General features: G+C 42.5%; 1 protein-coding gene across 4 annotated transcripts in view; it reads left to right on the plus strand.

Moving 5' to 3' along the window:
- Nucleotides 1–17,749, plus strand: part of Efl1 (elongation factor like GTPase 1) — a 133,672-nt gene extending 115,923 nt beyond the window's left edge. For all 4 annotated transcript variants that reach the window (XM_010621178.2, XM_033761117.1, XM_010621180.2 and 1 more), the window contains 3 exons: nt 655–1,637; nt 7,725–7,909; nt 17,452–17,749. In XM_010621178.2, the coding sequence (XP_010619480.1) occupies nt 655–1,637; nt 7,725–7,909; nt 17,452–17,640 (1,357 nt within the window). In that variant the 3' untranslated portion in view covers nt 17,641–17,749. The remainder of the gene's footprint in view (nt 1–654; nt 1,638–7,724; nt 7,910–17,451) is intronic.
- Nucleotides 17,750–18,036: the final 287 nt, after the last annotated feature.

Raw genomic sequence — 18,036 nt, forward strand, 5'->3', positions numbered from 1 at the left:
AAAAAAAAAAAAAAAAATCAAATCAGTTAAAATTATGATTAAAAATCCAGTTCCTCAGTCAGGCTAGCCAGATTTCAGATGCTTAGTAGCTACATGTGGCTATTTCCTCCTAGTTGTACTGGCCACAGTTTTAAGTGCTTGATAATCACCATGAAGATATGGAATTAAGGTATAGGTATCCTGACAGCCTCTTAAGGCTCATTATCAGAGCAAAATAAGTTTTGAGGATTTGACAACAAATTCTGAAATTCTCTGATTCTGTATGTATTTAGAGCTATGCTGATTGGGCTTTTCTTCCCCAGACTCTTAGATTGGCAAATTGTATTTTGAAGAATTTATATGTCAAGTCTTGTTAAAACATTTATTTCCACTCAAAACATCTTGTCTAAATAGATGGTTTATCTTGAATATGAACAAAGCAGTGAAATTTCAGTACAAGCATAGAACTCCCTGAAGGTGTGTTCCCTGTAGAGGTACCCTTTTTCAACCCAAAATGAAAACAGTATTATATCTGAAGTGTGATATATTGTAAATTACAATCTTTCATAGTAATATAATTTCTAGTTTTCTGTTTGTGCACAGTCTTCATTGCATAATACGAAACATTAATGCCATTTTCATTGGGACCTTTTTTTATTTCTCTTGACTTTGTAGGTTTGCAAAGATTAATATCAGTGTATCTGAACCCATTATTCCATTCAGAGAAACAATCACAAAACCCCCAAAAGTTGACATGGTCAATGAAGAAATAGGCAAACAACAGAAAGTTGCAGTCATACACCAAATGAGAGAAGATCAGAGCAAAATCCCTGAAGGAGTCCAAGTTGACTCTGATGGGCTGATCACCATCACAACCCCCAATAAACTCGCTACACTCAGCGTTCGTGCCATCCCTCTTCCAGAAGAAGTCACTCAGATTTTGGAAGAAAGCAGTGATTTGATTCGTTCTGTCGAACAACTGACATCGTCGTTGGATGATGGCAAAAATACTCAGATGATTCATCAGAAGACCCAAGAGAAAATGTGGGAATTCAAAAGAAAACTAGAGCAATATCTAACAGGGAGAAAATGGAGGAATGCCGTTGACCAAATCTGGTCATTTGGCCCAAGAAAGTGTGGGCCCAACATACTGGTCAGTAGAAGTGTGGACTTCCAGAATTCAGTGTGGACCAACGCAGCTGGCAGAACTTCCCAGGCAGCAAGTAGATACCGAGACCTGGGCAATAGCATCGTGAGTGGCTTCCAGCTGGCAACCCTCTCTGGCCCCATGTGTGAGGAGCCCCTCATGGGTGTCTGTTTTGTTCTGGAAAAGTGGGACATAAGTAAACTTCAGGAACAAGGAGCAAGTGACAACCACAATCTTGAACATAGTGATGTGGTAGGAGAAGGCCAGCAGGGAGAGAGAAGCTGTCCCAGTGGAGATGAAAACCAAGAGCTACCAGATGGCCACTCAGAGGCCTCTGAGAAGCGGACTTCCCAGAAAGGAGAACCTTCAATCACTGACTGCTATGGACCCTTCTCAGGACAGCTGATCGCCACCATGAAGGAAGCATGTCGCTGTGCCCTGCAGGTGAAACCACAGCGTCTGATGGCGGCTATGTATACCTGTGACATCATGGCCACCAGCGATGTTCTCGGTAAGGAGGGAGGTGAAGACAAGAGAACCCCGGGTAATACTGAAGTCTCTAGCCCCTGCACTCACTCACTGTTTTTGCAGAATCATCATCATCTTCTAATTTCTTAAGAAGTTAAGATCTTAGAAAGCCAAAGCCTTTCCTGTTGGAATAAACAGAATCAATTTTTCTCATGAAAAGTGCAGTAGACGAAGGTTAAACAGCCTGTACACGTTACCAGCTTGTGCATCTGTTTTTCTTCATTGAGTAAGTGTGCCATGCTTGATGGCCAGAGTCATCCTGAAAGTAGCTGAAGAATAAGGCAGCATCTTTATTTTTTTGTTTTGTTTCATTTTGTTTTTAAGACAAAGTCTTGCTATGTAGTTCAGGCTGGCCTTGAACTATGTAGCCCAGGCTGACCTCTCATTCCCTACAGTCCTCCTGCTTCAGTCTCCCAAGTGCTAGGAATATAGGCATGCACCAGCCCTCACAGCAAGGCAGCATCTTGTACTCACAACACAGAAGGCCTGTGTGAATCCCTCTCAGGTACTTTCTGAAAAACAGAATCAGCTGAGGCTTCATCCATTTCTGATTTTTTTCTCTTTGGGAAAAGCAGCCTTCATGGTCTCACAAAACACTAAGCTGTAACAGATAGTGGCTATTTTGGCTTTTGACTAATACTACTTCACCTCTGAGAAAAGAGGGCAGTGGTTATTGTCAGGTAGTGAGGGTTTGAATGAGAGCACACCATCAGCAGATCTCCTCCACAGGAGGTCATGGAACAGGTGCAGTAGTGATGAGAGAAGGGTCAGCGCCTGGATCCGGATTGTTGGCTTCCTCTAGACCTTGGTCCTCTATGTGGGTAACTGCATTCTCTGGGTAACTGCTTTTGCAGGTTAGTTCCTAAAAGCAGAAATTAAGCTTTTACTTGGGAATGGGGCGGATGTTTCTGGGGATTGCAACTAAACTACACCCTCAGCCCATTTCTATTTTTCAGTGTGAGTCAGTCTTGCTAAGCCGCCCAGGTGGTACTCAGACTTTCAATCTTAAGATTACAGGCATATACCACCCCTTCATTCCCCACAAAGAAATTGAGGCTTGCTTCACAGTAAGGTTCCTATGAGACAAACTGAGCATCCAGAGCACCATTTCAAAAACAACTGCTTAATACAAAGTCACTTAGATTTAGAAACTGCAAGACCACTTAAAACCAGTGTGTGCCATAAACCAAGTTTCCAAACATTACCTGCAATGTATAGTGTTTCTCATTCGCATGTGGATACAGCTCCCTGTCAGCATCTCATAGAAATATTATATATGTCAGTTTAGGGAATACCCATCTAGACCCTTTTCACATGTTATTTTGCATTTTCACTTAGAACTTTCTTAAGGTAGAGGTAGAGTTAAAATGAAAGAATCTTGATTCCTTCAGTTCCTTAAAGGAAGACTTCAAAGCCATTCTGTAGTCTCTCTGACCACCTCTTTGAATATTTCTGCAGTTTGGCAGCTAATTCTCAGTTCTGATCGGTTAGTGTCTTTGCTGTATTGACCCTAGAGTCTGTCTCCCTCTCATTTGCTGCTGTAGGTACCACCATCTATTTCACTCCATCTATCAGCACTTCTTGAATTTGAGAAGAGCATTAGTTTCCTACTTTTTTGCCTTAAGTCACTTTCATTGTTGCTGGGACATGTACTTGGTACCCAAAACTTAAAGGAGGAGAGGTTGGTTTTGGCTTATGTTTCAGTCCATGGTCGAGAGGCTCCAAAAAAGAACCAGCATGGCTGAAGGACTTGAGCAAAAGACAGCTGTTCATGTCTTGGCAGTCAGGAAGCAGAAAGTGAAGGGAGGAGCCAGGGAGGGACATATAATATATACGTCCTGGTCCCACCTACTTGTTCAGTTCTCTTCCAAAGGCCTCACCTTTGAGAGCATGAGGTTCTTGAGGGACATCAAGATATAAACAATAACATTCTCCATCAGTTATTTTCATGCTTTTTGTGCTCTCACGCCATTGCCATTCCTATCCTTTGGACATCCATCCTTGGTTAGCATCTCTCTTAAGTAAAGAAACTGTTTGAACACAGCACCAGAGAGGCCCTCCAACCAGTAAGAACACAAACACACATTACCTCCCATGTGGGTTAACATCTTGTCGTTACCTCATATGGAAAGTTAGGATCAACTCCATTTCTGATTTTTAAAATAAATTATGTCTTCTCTGGGTATTCCCTGAAGAGCAGGATCCAAATTTTGATGATTGGTTAGATTTTAGAAATTATGTAGTCTCACAGACTCTTATATTTACCTACCAGGATCCAAGTCTATATAATTAATTTCTTAAGTTATATATGCCCCCTTTTGCTTTTCTCACTTTTTTTTTTTTTAACTCATGGCAGTTCCCTCTAATGGGTTTCTTTGGCCATCAGTAATGCTGTATATTTTTACTTGTCACGAGAGCAGTAATTTGTCTCTTTGTATTTTTTCTAATTTGATATTTTCTTTCATTTTTCTTCTTTTAATCTTTCACAGTAACCTCACATTTTAAAAATACCTCTTTTTGTTTGCCAGTACTAAAGTTTTAATCCCAGCTATGAGTATTCTATTGTAGAAATTAACGCTGACATCCTTAAGACATGTATTTTAATATATCAGAAGTATTCTAATAATTCTTATTAAATGTTCTATAATTTACATTAGTAATACATGTTGTATCCTGTTGGCTTACTACTAGTGAAAACAGTGCCATTAGCAGCTGGTTCCTTTCCTAAATTGAGAAAAAGACAATAATGTGTCTACTTGCCTTCTACCTTTAAAGATTGTAGAATCAATAGCCCTAGCACCGTCAAAGAAAGCAGTGTGCATATATGAATCTGTAATGCCATAATGGAACAGATAAGGTTCAGTGAAGCTCCAGTGGGGAAGATTGTTTTGAACTTAGAAGTATCAGACTTCATAGAACAGGTTGTTTTTGAATGGGCCATGACTGATGAGAAAATCTGAGACTGTGTGTTGTGGCTCCAGGAACTATGAAGTCTGAGGGTGCTGTGGCCAGGAAGCAGTCTCCCTGGCTCAGAGCAGTCAGTCTGTGCTCTTGGTATTCTAGCATGGCCATCACAGGAGCCGAAACCATGGGTCAGTGCCAGCCTTGGGGCCTTGCATAGGAATGAGACATTCGTATTATAGTTGGTGAGAATCTAGCCCAGATCTAAATGCTTCCAGATGATTAATTCTCTTGCTTTTTGTTTCCCTGAAGAACTCTTCTGCTCTGGTACTCTTCATACAGCAGAGCACACAGGGATCTTTTGCTAAGCGAGTGAATACATGAATGAGCCATGTCTGGTGCCCTGCATACCATACCATCAGATGTCATCTTTGATTTGGTCATGTTAATTTCCCAGTGGTAACAGTGGGAGGATTAGGGGCCTCTGAGTTCATCAAAGCATGGGACACACCTGTCACGAGAGCCATGTGTTTTGGGGAAGTTCTGTTAGAGTGTTTCCTTTGTTTGATGATCCGTCACTATGCCCCGATTTTGGAATGCCGTTTTAGTGGAATTAAAATCAAATGGCCCATAAGTACAGTACATGATTAATTACATTTGGTTTCAGTTACAGTTATTGATCCAAGCCCTCTGGCATGAACCACATAGGGAGGAGCTATGGCCTGCACTGCAGCAGCAGCCTGGCAGCCTGTTTCCCCACTGGTTGCTAATCCCGATCCCTCTGCCCCAGTTTCCTCAATCCTTTTCACCCTTCTTGTTTCATATTTGCTTCCATAGACCACATTAAAACTTTTCTTAGGGTGAGATAGAAGAATAAAGATTACTAGTTCATACCCACTAGCTACTATGGCAAGATTTTTTTTCTGCATATCTCAGGCAAATAATATATAGCCTAAAGGGAATTACTAATAATTATAATAATTATATTACTTTTCTTGGAGCTTGCCAGACTAGAAGTACTACAGTATATTTATTTCCAGGAAACACTTACTAAGAGATAAACAGTCATGGGAGTTGAAATAGAAGTGGCTAGAATAGAATAGGGAATACAGAGTATGTCACAGAAAGATTAATTTGGGAAAGAGAAGACTGATTAGTGGAGGAAGGATTAAACATCCCATTTGATTAAAACTGAGTAGAAAGTGGGACTGATGGGTAGAAACTAAAGAGGAACAGATTTGAGGTTCCAAGGATTGTGTTAGGGTTGTAGGGAGATGGAGCACTGTTGTGGGGGTAGCTGAGTTTTAGGGTTTGCATGCAGAGTTGAAGTGACTAATGAAGTAGAGCTTAAGGGTCTTTTAAGTTTTTCTAGCCTGCTGTTGTGATTCTATAACTCTTGACATTTCTAGAACATATGATGAAGGAAATGACTACAATTGGGAGAATAGCATTGCCTTTTGCAGTAGGTAGTAATTCTTAGACATGTTGAATTTAAGAGGAAGTTGGGTTTCATAGTGGTGATGCCCTGGCAGCCATTGTAAATGTTATTGAGGTCAGGGGAGAGGGTCTAGCTTGGAGATAGACTTGGGAGCCTCAGGCATGAAATGAATTTAAACCACACAAACAAGAAATGAATTGGTTCTCTGATGGGGAGCTTTGAAAGAAGAGATAAAGCAAAGAATACTCGTAGAAAGAAATGTATACCTTCAGGAGTTACTGAGATAAACAGAATGCTGGTCAGAGGCCAGGAGTATAAGGAGGATGATCCTAAGACTGGCAAGAGTCAGCAGAGAAGGCACTGATGGGTAGCTTCAAATACCACAAGGAAATTAGGCAGAATAAGAATTCAGAAAAAGGCACACATCGACTTAAGAATATGAAAATTGTTGTGAAGTTTCAAGGGAGAAGTTTGGGTAGAGCCTAGGGTAGGAACAGAGCATCAGTATCAAATGGTGTCATACAGTGGAGAAACAGGAGCTACCTTTTAAGGGGAAGAAAGAAGAAGGATATGGTAGCCAGCTGGAGGCTAGACCAGAGTAGAGACAGTACCTTTCATGACTAATGCAAGGCCTGTTCATTTGTTCATTCAATCATTTTATTTAAACCCGTAAGGCCTCATGACACCGAAAGTTTTCTGAAGATGGTTTCCGTTGATTCTTCCTAATTTCACTACCAAGGGGAAACCTTTATTGGACAGAAGCATGAGTCAGTTGTGCTGTGTCCCCAGGACCTGGTTTATAGCACAGGGTGATGATGGGTGGGTAGATGGTGCATCAGAGTTGTTGCCTTCTTACCTATCAGAGGAGGGTCTGACTCTGCTTAACTGCTATTTACATATACATAGAGCCCTTGTGTAATTAAAATTGTGTTTTAAGCAGTAGGTGAAAGATGAAGCTCTAATGGGAGTATCTACTAGCTACACTAAGTTCTATAGGATTTTCTATGATTTTTAATTCGTCTTTGTTCTCTACAGTCTGTTCTGCTTCCTAGTCAAAAGGTTACTTTGAGTACCCACAGACATTCGTACACATGCCAGTCTGAGGGCCTTTCCTCCTTAGTGTGAGTAGAACTTTGTATGAAGATACATTTAAAGTGTCAGCGAGGAGGATCTGGTAGAATTCTTGTGATGTGACACTAGAAACTGTTATCAGACATGGAAGATTCCAAATGCTGTCAGTTTCTAGTGGAATAAAACTCTTAATACCACAGCACTTAAATATTACCAGTTTAAGAAAAATATGAGCACACGTTTATAAAATGATATCATGCACTTGCTTGATCAGCAAAAATAGCCTGTGTCATCTTAATGATCACATATTAATATTGTCTTAAAATTCTTAAAATATTTTAAGATTTGCAGAGCCTGGTCTCTCCCATCTTGTTGGATCTCTTATACAGAGATAACTCCTGGGTGTAGTGGTATTGAAAAGTCCTTTTATAAGTTCCCTGCTTCTCATGCTGTGTTGTGGGATTGTCTTTGCATAGTATAATTTGGGATTTGCTATCTTTTATTTCTAATTTTTGTATAATTATGCTTTACTTTTTAAACACTTAAATCCCCATGCCTTAATAATTAGTGGATAATTACAGGATGGATAAATGATCATGTCCTTATGTGGCTCTAGTCAGATGACCAGTCAGTGAACTTAAGAGATTCTTGGCTTTGCAGGTCGAGTCTATGCCGTCTTGTCGAAGAGAGAAGGCCGGGTACTTCAAGAAGAAATGAAAGAAGGGACGGACATGTTCATCATCAAGGCAGTGCTGCCTGTAGCTGAAAGTTTTGGCTTTGCTGATGAGATCAGGAAGAGGACAAGCGGTCTAGCCAGCCCGCAGCTGGTGTTCAGCCACTGGGAGGTGAGATACATGTTCTTGTCTGTGGCTGTACTTCCTGAAACAGGGACTGTGTTTGCAAGGGCTAGCTTGCAGTTATTCTGTATTACCTGTTCTCTAGTCCTTGTTCTGGAGATTTGAGGTATATGTGGTTTCAAGTGTTGTGGAATGAGATGGCTCATCAGAATACTTCCCTGTCAGCATAGGTAAAGGTGGGTGAGCAGGAAAACTGTATCTGTGATCAGAAAGGAAGGCAGCAGATCCATATTGCAGGGAAGAGAAGAAAAGATTGTGCACATGTTGTTACTGAAGTTGAGGGAAAATCATCACAAGAGGCAGCAGTGAGGCAGGCCAGCCTCCTGGAACAGGTCCTCACAGGAAGTCATGGTAAGCCAGCAGTCAGGGTGCAGGGTGAGGAGAGGCCAGCTTGGGACACTGTGGGATCTGTGCAGAAAGCAGTTCAGGTTACAGAAACAGTCTCATGTCTTGGTAGTCTTTAAGTAAAAATGGGAGTAAGAAGATTGTTTTCCAAAAGCAGATTTTGTTGTCCCTGTTTGTAGGGAACCTAAGTAACTTCACTTTTACTGTGTAGGGTTATACTTTAGGGGAAGAAGCATTGACATTGGGGTCAGACATTCCCACTTCTAGCTATTACCTCTGTCATTTGGATAGGCTGTGGAACTCCCTTATTTTTCACCTCTAGACAGAGTATGGCAGGTGTTCTACCTGGAGCCCTGACTATGGGAGACCTCGATGGCTGGGGTTGTTTACCTGTTTGTGATTCTCTGCATGTACACCACATTGGTCCTGGCTGCTCTCACAGAGTGGCATTGCACTGTGTGTCACACAGATGGTCCAGGATTTTGTTCTTAAACTCTGAGCAAAACTCATGGTTAGGCTTAATGCTAAGTTCTTCTTATTTTTATCACTTCTTTTAGCCTTCTTTTAGGATTTCTTTCTCAATAACACTTTAAAATAAAGAGCTTAAAAAAGTACTTGAGGATGAATTTTCTTTTTAAAATGAAATTTATAATCAAGTGAATCAACAGAGGAAAGTTGGCACTTTGGAAGAGCTGGCCTTGTACAGGGCAAATTCGATTGACAAGTTCACACCACCTAACTGATGCCAGTGAGCTGTTAACCCAGGGCTACAACTCTCTCTACTTGTCCTTCAAAGCCACATTCTTAATGTATTAATGTTCTGATTGAGATCATTTTTTTATTAGTACAGACTTTCTATTGTAATAATGATTTTTCTATAAAATCTTCCTTGCATTTTGTGTCTTTGAAAACTAAATGGTGGTTTAATAATTTTATTGGGTTATATCATTGCTGTGTTTCATTATGTAGAAAACAGTAGCCCCCAAACATTTTAAGTTACTTGTTCATCCTCAAGTATATGGGTAGTAATTTTGAATTTATCCAAACTTCTAGCTTTTCAGTTTTGGTTCTGGGCACTCAACTTTTATATAAAACTCAAACCAGCAAGAAATAGAATGAATGGATTAAGAAAAGCAGTGCCTGAAGAATGGGAACTATCTGTAGTGTAAATATATCCTGATGCCCCTGATGAAAAACAGCAATTCAAAGCCCTTGTGTATAGGCCTTAGTGACCAGATGTGTGACTTCCAGGCAGCATGGCTAAGTGATACAGGACCAGGGAGCGATTTATTCCACTCCAGTGTGATGACTTTGAGAAACAAAATACATTCTTCCTCGGCACTAGCATTGCTGGAAACTGCCATCAGAACTCCTGTCTCTGAATATCTTAGATGTGACAAGTGGTCTATCTCACACAGATGGCCTTGATTGGCACTGGCACAGAAAAATGTGCTGTAGTATGAGATCAGAACAAAGAGTGTAGGATAAACAGTCCCTGGGACTGACTGTAAAGACAGACCTAAGTGAGCATTCATATTACTGTAGTGGTATCACTATTGGAAGAGTGACATAATTGAATTCATATATTTTGCTTTTTTTTTTAAACTCCTCATTTTATAGTCTTGTCCTTGAAAGTGATTTTATCAAGCACATTTTTTAAAAATTATAAATTAAAATTTCCCTCATTTCCTAATTTGCAAATTATGCTAGTTAGGAAACAGGTAAGACTGCTATAACAGGTATGCCAGACTCCAGTGGACCAAGTGAGGCAGAGGCTATTTCTCCTCTAAGTCTGGGGGACATCTGGGGTGGACTGTGGCTTATGCTGGGAGCAGCCCAGGCATTCTCAACACCTGGCTTCTACTGATGATCCAGAACCACTCTTGACCTCCCACCATTGTGTCTGCTGTGCAGCCCAAAGAATGGTCCCGGGAGAGCAGCCATACTCCTTTCCTCATGGACACCGTCATCTCATTGCCCAAGGCCATCATAACCCTCATCTAGGGAGGCCTCACCTTACACAGGGCTGGGGAGTGTAGTATTCACCTTGATCAGGAGTCAGCAAACTAGGGCCCATTGCCTCTTTCCATATATGACATTTTATTTGAATACAACCACACCCACTCATTTACATGAGTACTCATTTACCTGCTTTCCAACAGAGTTAAGTAGTTGATATGGAGAATATTTACAAAGCCTAAAATGTTCACTACCTGACTCTGTATAGGAAAAGTGTGCCTATACTCCCTAAGCCTTGTGGTCATGTGCCCTTCTATTCCTAAAGAAACAGTAGATATTTAGGGACAGCCATGATAAAAACAGCAGAGTTTTAACCCAGTTTTTGTTATGAAAGCTATGATGATTTCCAGTTTCCTTTATCTCTTAGAATTAAAAGGGAGGGGGCTGAAAATTGATCTTAAACACTTAATTTATAAACATATTAGTCTCTGGATCAGTTGCAGCTTGTTATTAAAAATCAGTCTCTTAAATAATGTTAGAGAAAAAATGTCAAGAAAAGTTATGCTCCAGTTTTATACCATCCTTCTGTCATCTTCTTGCCACCTGTCATGGTCCTAGTTCCAAAAGCTTCAAATCTTTGAAAGTCTTAAAAGCGACATTATAATTAAATGTCATTGATCTGATATTTCTTGGCTGTCTTGGTTCCCCTCATAGTTAGGTTTAGAAATAACATAGTTGTTGATCTGGGTTCTCACTCAAAGGCACTGTTTTTCATTTCTGTTCTACCACACCATGTAATTTACAATCAAGAGCTTTTGAGAGAAAGTGCTTCAAAAAATAGAGAAAATAAAATTATAGGCATTTTCCATGAGGAAACCTTTGAAGTCAGCAATCTCAAATTTTCTCTAAGTTTTACCCTTCTGTGAGAAAAAGGAAGGAAAAAAGCTAATATGAGGCGCAGAGGGGAAAATACAATCAACCAGGGCTGTTGTCCATGTGTGTCAGCATACCCTGCAGATTGACACATCATGCAGGTACCACCCTGGGTGCACTACAGGTCCCTTGAGGTGAGGAGGAATGTGTTCCAGAGTGCTGGCAGTTCCCACCTGCCTACCATCATTGCAGTAAAACTTGGGCAGAAATTTCAGTGATGCCCTCAGTGATTTTTTCCTTCTGGGCCTTTTTTGGTGGTTTTCTTTCTTTCTTTTTTTTTTTTTTTTTAAATGATTAGGGCAACAGCTTGCACTGGGGCACCTTCCTGTGAATTAGAAGATGGCATCTGCTTCAAGCTGTTAAGTTGCAAAAATACATTCTGGCTCTAGTTCCATGAGTTGTGTGTTTGTTGTGTGCGCATAGTGAGGAACCAGCCCCTCTGGGGTGAGACCACACAACCTTGGTGATGGTCTGGTCTCTGCTACCCATGGAAGGCATCCTTCCATATGCCCTATCCTGAGGTTTCCTCGACATGTGGAGGCCCGTGGCCTCACATGTCCAAGCAGATGCAGCATAGTGATGACAGCAGAACACCTGCCCTAGCTGAGGCAGGAAGATACAAGGAGGGAGGGTGAGTAGCATAGTGCAGAGCTGCCTGCAGCCACATCCCCAGAGGGGTCCCCAGGACTGATGTTGCTGAGTGCAGAAGTAGACCTGAGATCCCCAGGAAGCAAACTGAGCCAGCCTCTTTGAGTATGCTAGAGGGCCAACAAAGATGGGCTCTTGCAATCCCTGGATCTTTTCTTATGATTTGAACCCAGGACCTTCACACTGAGCTATCTCTCAGCCCTTTTTATTTGAGACTGGGTCCCAATCACTAAGTTGCCCAGTCTGGGATTGAACTTGCAGCCTTCCTCCCCTGGGCTCCTGGAGTGCTCGGATTACAGGAGTGAACCGTCACGTGAGGCTTCTATTTTTAAAACAGAGACTCTGGTCTTAAATAGATACCTCTTTGCCTAGCACCTCATTCATTGTTCCCTCTACAATTTATTACTTCTTTTTCACAGGATTTAAAATATACTTAACTACTGTAACTTAGATCTGCCAAGAGCATGTAGTTTTGTTATATTCTGTGATGGGTTTGTCTCCACCTAGTCAGGGGAGGGTGCTGGTGACCAGCTTCAGACTCATGGCATCATGGTACACATTATAGCCACCTGCCAGGACTTTGCTAATGGTACCCTTAGAGATTGGGTCATTGCTTGGTAGATATACACCCCAGTGGCTTTCAGTCCTTCCTCCAGCACAAAGAACACTAATTCTGTCCTCTACATCATGGATTGTGGGTGATGTGGGAGCAGTGGGATTCATCTGCCAGGCCATGGAGAACAGCGGCAACACCTTGGTGGCTCTGATGTCCTTTTGCCCCAGCCTGCTGGTTTCACACTAGCACAGAGGATCAGCTGCTGCTGTCTATATACCTCCCTTTTCCTTTTCACTGACCTAGGCTTGCACTCAGGCTGCCACCCTGAGTTCCTCACAGCAGTGGGAGGTAATGTGCTTCCCAAATTCCAGGTATAGCTGTTATGGCTTGTATGTAGATGTTCCCTCAAAGCCACATGCAGTCATAGAAGGAGCTTTTTCAGAGGTGGCTGGATTTAAGATATGTGATTGATTCATGGTACAATTCTAGGATTAAGGTGGGTGCTTACTAAATCAGAAACTGAGTGGTTTGGCACCATGCTGATCCCAGTAGCCTAGGTATAATATAAAAGGGGCAGAAAAAAGCTCCTAACATTCCTTGCTTGCTGCTTTGCTACCTTCTGCCCAACATGAACTCCTCCTCTGTGATGCCTTGTCTGCCATGCCACCCTGCCTTGGAGCCAGCCGATTATGAACTGAAACCTCTGCAAACTGAGCTAAATAAACTTTTCCTCCCTTAACTTGTGGATGTTGGGTATTTTGTCTCAGCAAAAAGAAAAGTAACTTAAAATAGGCTCCTTACATCACCTGATGGTCTCCATGCATCCAATGAGATTAGATTTCCAAATTCCACCTTACCAAGGTGGTCTGAGGGGCTCATGGGCGATCCCCACAGCTGAGCAGGGAGGGACTGGTGGTGTGCCAGCACTGCGGACTGACGGCTATATTTACTGTGGCCTCAGTATCTGTTCTTATCTTTGAGGAAGTGCCAGCCTCTCCTGCTTCTGAGTTCACACAGAGACCCTGGCCCTCCCACTCCTTGTACTCCCTTTGTCGGCTTGATTAGGTGAGGAGTAAGCATACCACGCTCCACTACCTCCTTCCCAGCAAAGCAGAGGGACTAGTTCCTATGGAAATTTATGTGCTTGGTTTCTCACGAGTGTTAGGAATTGTACCTCATCCTTCAACAGGTAACTCTGACAGAAGGGAATTATAACGTGTGGATTGTGGCTTTTAAAAACTTGTATTAAGTTTTTTCCCCAGAAATTACAAAAACAGTACAGTACATATGCAGAGATCCTATACACCCTGACTCTGTCCTCCCACGGTCAGTATGTTATAAGATCAATACAGTACCACACCAGGACACTGACACTAACATAGCATGACCTGTTTATGTCTCAGCAGGTGTGCTGTCTGCACCTGACTCCATGGATGGCATGTGAGTGAGTTTAGTCTCTGCAGTCACTGTCAGGGGAAGGGCTCAGGCTCTGCAGCCAGACAGAGCAAGGACCTGGCAGGTGCCTTACAGTATGGCTTTCATAGATCCCTTAATTTCCACAGCACCCTGCTATCAGGAGTATTTTGGCCTCAGGACCATAGTGCCACAGCACTTGTTGCTTAAGCAGTTAGGACTGGTGAACTGGTTCTGGGACACCCATCAGGTACAGACTCCATTGTCTTTCTGTGGTATGTAATGACCACTTGCACAGTCAAGATACAAAATCATTCTGTCACCACTAGGCTCCCTTGTGCTCCCTCCAAGGGTGGCTTTTGACCCACATGGTGAAGGTCAGGATGAGCCTGGCTAAGCTGGGCACAGCCACTGGTGGATTGGTATTGACTCTTCAGGAGCCCATGTGCCTACTGCACTGGAGTGTGCCCCCTCAGGCCCACAGGATGGGGCTCCTTTCCTCCTTCTGGCTGCAGTTTCTCAGTTCGTCCAGTCACCCCTTTGCCCTTTCCTGATCCTTTCACACTCCTGTTTTGCCCATCCTGCACTCCCTGTCAGATACCCCAAAGCTGGGGCTTGCTTGCACTCTTCTGGCCACACTTGCTTCTTCCAGTCTGCTGTTGCTTTGGGATCATATGTTCCTGTTGAAAAGACATTTCTTAGTTGTTTGCTTGTGTTTCTAGTCTCCTCATGAAAGCTGTCTTTTGTGCCCTGATATTGGCTTCACTAGGTACAAACTTTCAGGCTCCCTCTCGGACACCTGCAGCACCTTCTCTTGTCCTGGCACCTGCTGTGGCCAATGCACATACTTCTGCAAGGTGATCTGGCCTCTCTGATCTTCCCTGTGTCTGCCTGGATGCCCAGATGCAGAGAGCCTGGTCTCACTTGTGCCTCCTGTTCCATGATGTCTGAGCACCCCTGCCCCATTCCTAGGGCAGCTGTGTTGCTCAGGACTCAGTAGGCTTTTTCTTTCTACGGACTCATGTCTTGTTCTTGGATGTTAGAATGCCTATCAGATAAATCTTCACATATATTTTATGGCTCTTGACTTTTCTTTCATACATTTTAAAAATTCCAGTCTGTAAGTCTGTCTTAAAAATAATTTATTGAAGTAAAATTCATATATTGTAAAGTAAGCAATTCTTTTGCATTTAATATATTCACAATGTGTAGCCACCACCTCGAAAACAGTCCCACCACTCCAAAGTACTCCTTTCCTACTGAGCACTTTCTCTGCTTTCTTCCTTGCCCCCAGTTGCTAATAAATCCTAACCGGCATTCTGTCCTCATGGATTTATCTGTTGTGATATTTTAAACACAGGAATCATGTAATATGTGACCTTTCTTGTCTTCACTTCACTTAGTGCAGAAGTGCATATGTCAGCAGTTCATTCCTTTTTATTTCTATGTAATATCCCATGTTTCCCCTAGCCACCCATCCATGGATAGACATTTGGGCATTCGTACTCTTTAGCTATTGGGAAGAAAGTAACTGTGAACTTGTAGAGACATTTCCTTTGGGTATATACCTAGCAGTGAAATGTAGGATCATACGGTAATTTTATGTTTAATTTTGGAACTGCCAAAATTTCTTCGACAGCAACCATAGCATTTTACATTCCAGCAGAGTGTAAGGCTTCCATTTTCATCATAGCTTACCACCATTTTTTTTCAAGTACTTTTAGTATATCTGTGTTAGTAGGCCTGCAGTGGTATCTCACTGAGATTCTAAGTTGTGTTCCCCTAATGACCAGGATATGCATCTTTTCATTTGCATGTTGGCTATTTTTATTGCCTTTCTGTTGAGTTAGAAGAGTTCTTTTTATATTCTGGGTGTCAAGTCTTTATACTAACTCACGTACTGCATTCTCTTTTCAGCAGTTTGCCGTTTATTCTGCCTACAGAGTTTATCTGTCTAGGATTTCTGGTTATTTCCTTTAGCAGTGGTGCAGTCCACTCCCTTTATTTACTTCCCTGAGGAGTTCTAAGGGTGCTTTCTATGAGGCTGTCTTCAGATAGCCTTGTGCTGAAGAGTTCTCCCTGGTTGAGCCTGGTTTCTATCTTCCCTGGTGCTCTGTGGCCCTCCCTCCCAAGGTCATCTGTAGTTGGGTTCTCCTCCTCCTGTGCCCTTTGCCTATAAGAGCTCCCACTGTGACTTTACCCACGGCTCAGCCAAGTTCTTTAGCACCACCAAGAGCATAGGACAGCAGACTTCACATGAGCCTGATCCCAGAGGTGACTGCTTCCACAGCTCCAGAGAAAAGCAGTGCAGCTCCACATGCCTGAGATAGTGGCTGTGGGCAGGAAGAGCCTGGACTTCTGTCTTATATCTGCCTTGGCTCCCTGGTGGGCTGTGGACGGGATTTTCACCCTATGACACCTATGGTATCCTCTTTCTCTTTCCAAAATCCTCTCTTCCTGGCAAACAAGAATTTTGGTTGAAGAGTGACTATTTTAAAATAAATATTCTTTCAACTCTATCTTTTAATTAAAAAGTGGTAGAATTTGTGGTCACTCAATAAATAACCTTTTCTCCCAATTGAGAAATAAGAAAAAATGCATAGAAAGGACAAGTTCTCACCTTTTTTTCTTGACAGAGCTGATATTGGAGAATGTGATCTTTGTAGACAAGTGGGCTTCCTGCTGCCTGGTCTGGAGTTACACAGTGGTCCAGGCGGGGTTCTCGCTGAAAGATCTTCTCTTACACAGCTGCAGGAATGCAGCAGAGGGTGCACTTTTTGTGGACAAAAAGGGAGCAAGAGTAGGCCACACTACTCTTATCTTACACTTAGCAACTAGGTCAGTGTTCATGGGGACCATGAATGAGGAGGCAGAAAAGCCTGTGTCAGTTCTAGGGTTTTCCCTTCATTAAGGAAAGGTTGAGAATAGTGTTTCTTCATAAGAAAAGGGACACATTCAGCACATGCACTGTCTTCTATCCTGTCCTGAGAGTCAGTGCCTTGTATATGGAGCTCACGAAGGGCTCCAACATCCTTTCCTCTTGGGCTTCCAGCTGTCTGAAGGGCTCAGCCCCTCTGCCTGGTCTGACTTCCAGACTGACCCTTTCCCTTCTCCAAGCTCTATCCTTCCCTCCTCCTCCAGGAGTAGCCTCCAAGAGCAGCTGCCCTGGGCATGCTTCCCTGGACTTGTCTTTCCTGAGCATTGGGCAATAAATAGTGTGGGCCTGAGGAGAGAGGAAGAGCAGCTGCTTGTGTCTGCCTGGGCCCACCTGCTCTAGCTCACCAGAGTGACTGATTCTAGAACAGACAGATACTCAGAATAAGTAGGAATGTGTTTATGTGTGTTGGTCTTCATTGGGATAAAGGCCAAATGGCTGCAGACACTAGCACTTGGTTAAATCTAAGGCAAAAGAGAGATTTTTAAGGATTTTTATTAAAAATTAATATTTTTCTTTCTTAATATTTTGAAAGGGCTCTGTAGGCACAGAAGTGTACAGGTGTTGCAGGCTTTGTTAAACTTGCTCTGTCTGCTGGTCCCATGGTTCATTATACTTATTATATTCCTAGCAAGCTCAACTATGTGTTCATTGCCTGACTTTTTTCATTAGCTAAGGCTATGAATTTGGAGCTTGCTAAGTTCAGTAAAAATACATTTGTCTGTCTCCTTCTCTGGAAAGATCATCCCCAGTGACCCCTTCTGGGTGCCCACCACAGAGGAAGAATACCTGCACTTTGGGGAAAAGGCGGACTCTGAGAACCAGGCCCGGAAGTACATGAATGCTGTGCGGAAGCGGAAGGGGCTCCACGTTGAGGAGAAGATTGTGGAGCATGCGGAGAAACAGAGGACACTCAGCAAAAACAAGTAGCTTTCACTATTTGGGTGGGTTCTTTCCTTTCCAATGAATAACAAGTACCATCAGGGGTCTAATCTTGGGAAATTTTCTTTTTGCTGGTTATCTCTGTGCATTCACTTTCAATAAAGTTGATCTGTATAAATATTTTAAAAGAGATGTTAAAGAACATATTTTCAAAGGTTTTGTTTTTGTTTTGTTTTGTTTTTCTTTAAATTGAGTCTGACTCAAGGCAAGAAGTTACATGATTCCTGCAATGGTGAGTTACTACTTCCCAGTGTGTTACTACCACAGTAAGACGTGTGCTGTGGTCAGGCTACCAGTCAGTGCTGGGACACGACATGCAGACCCACAGTGGGGGCACTGACACTGAGCAGCCACTTCCGGACTTACGTTCCGCCTGTCCCCACA

Source organism: Fukomys damarensis, unplaced genomic scaffold (genome assembly GCF_012274545.1).
Source record: "Fukomys damarensis isolate Sample0158 unplaced genomic scaffold, DMR_v1.0_HiC HiC_scaffold_7, whole genome shotgun sequence".
NCBI lineage: Eukaryota > Metazoa > Chordata > Mammalia > Rodentia > Bathyergidae > Fukomys > Fukomys damarensis.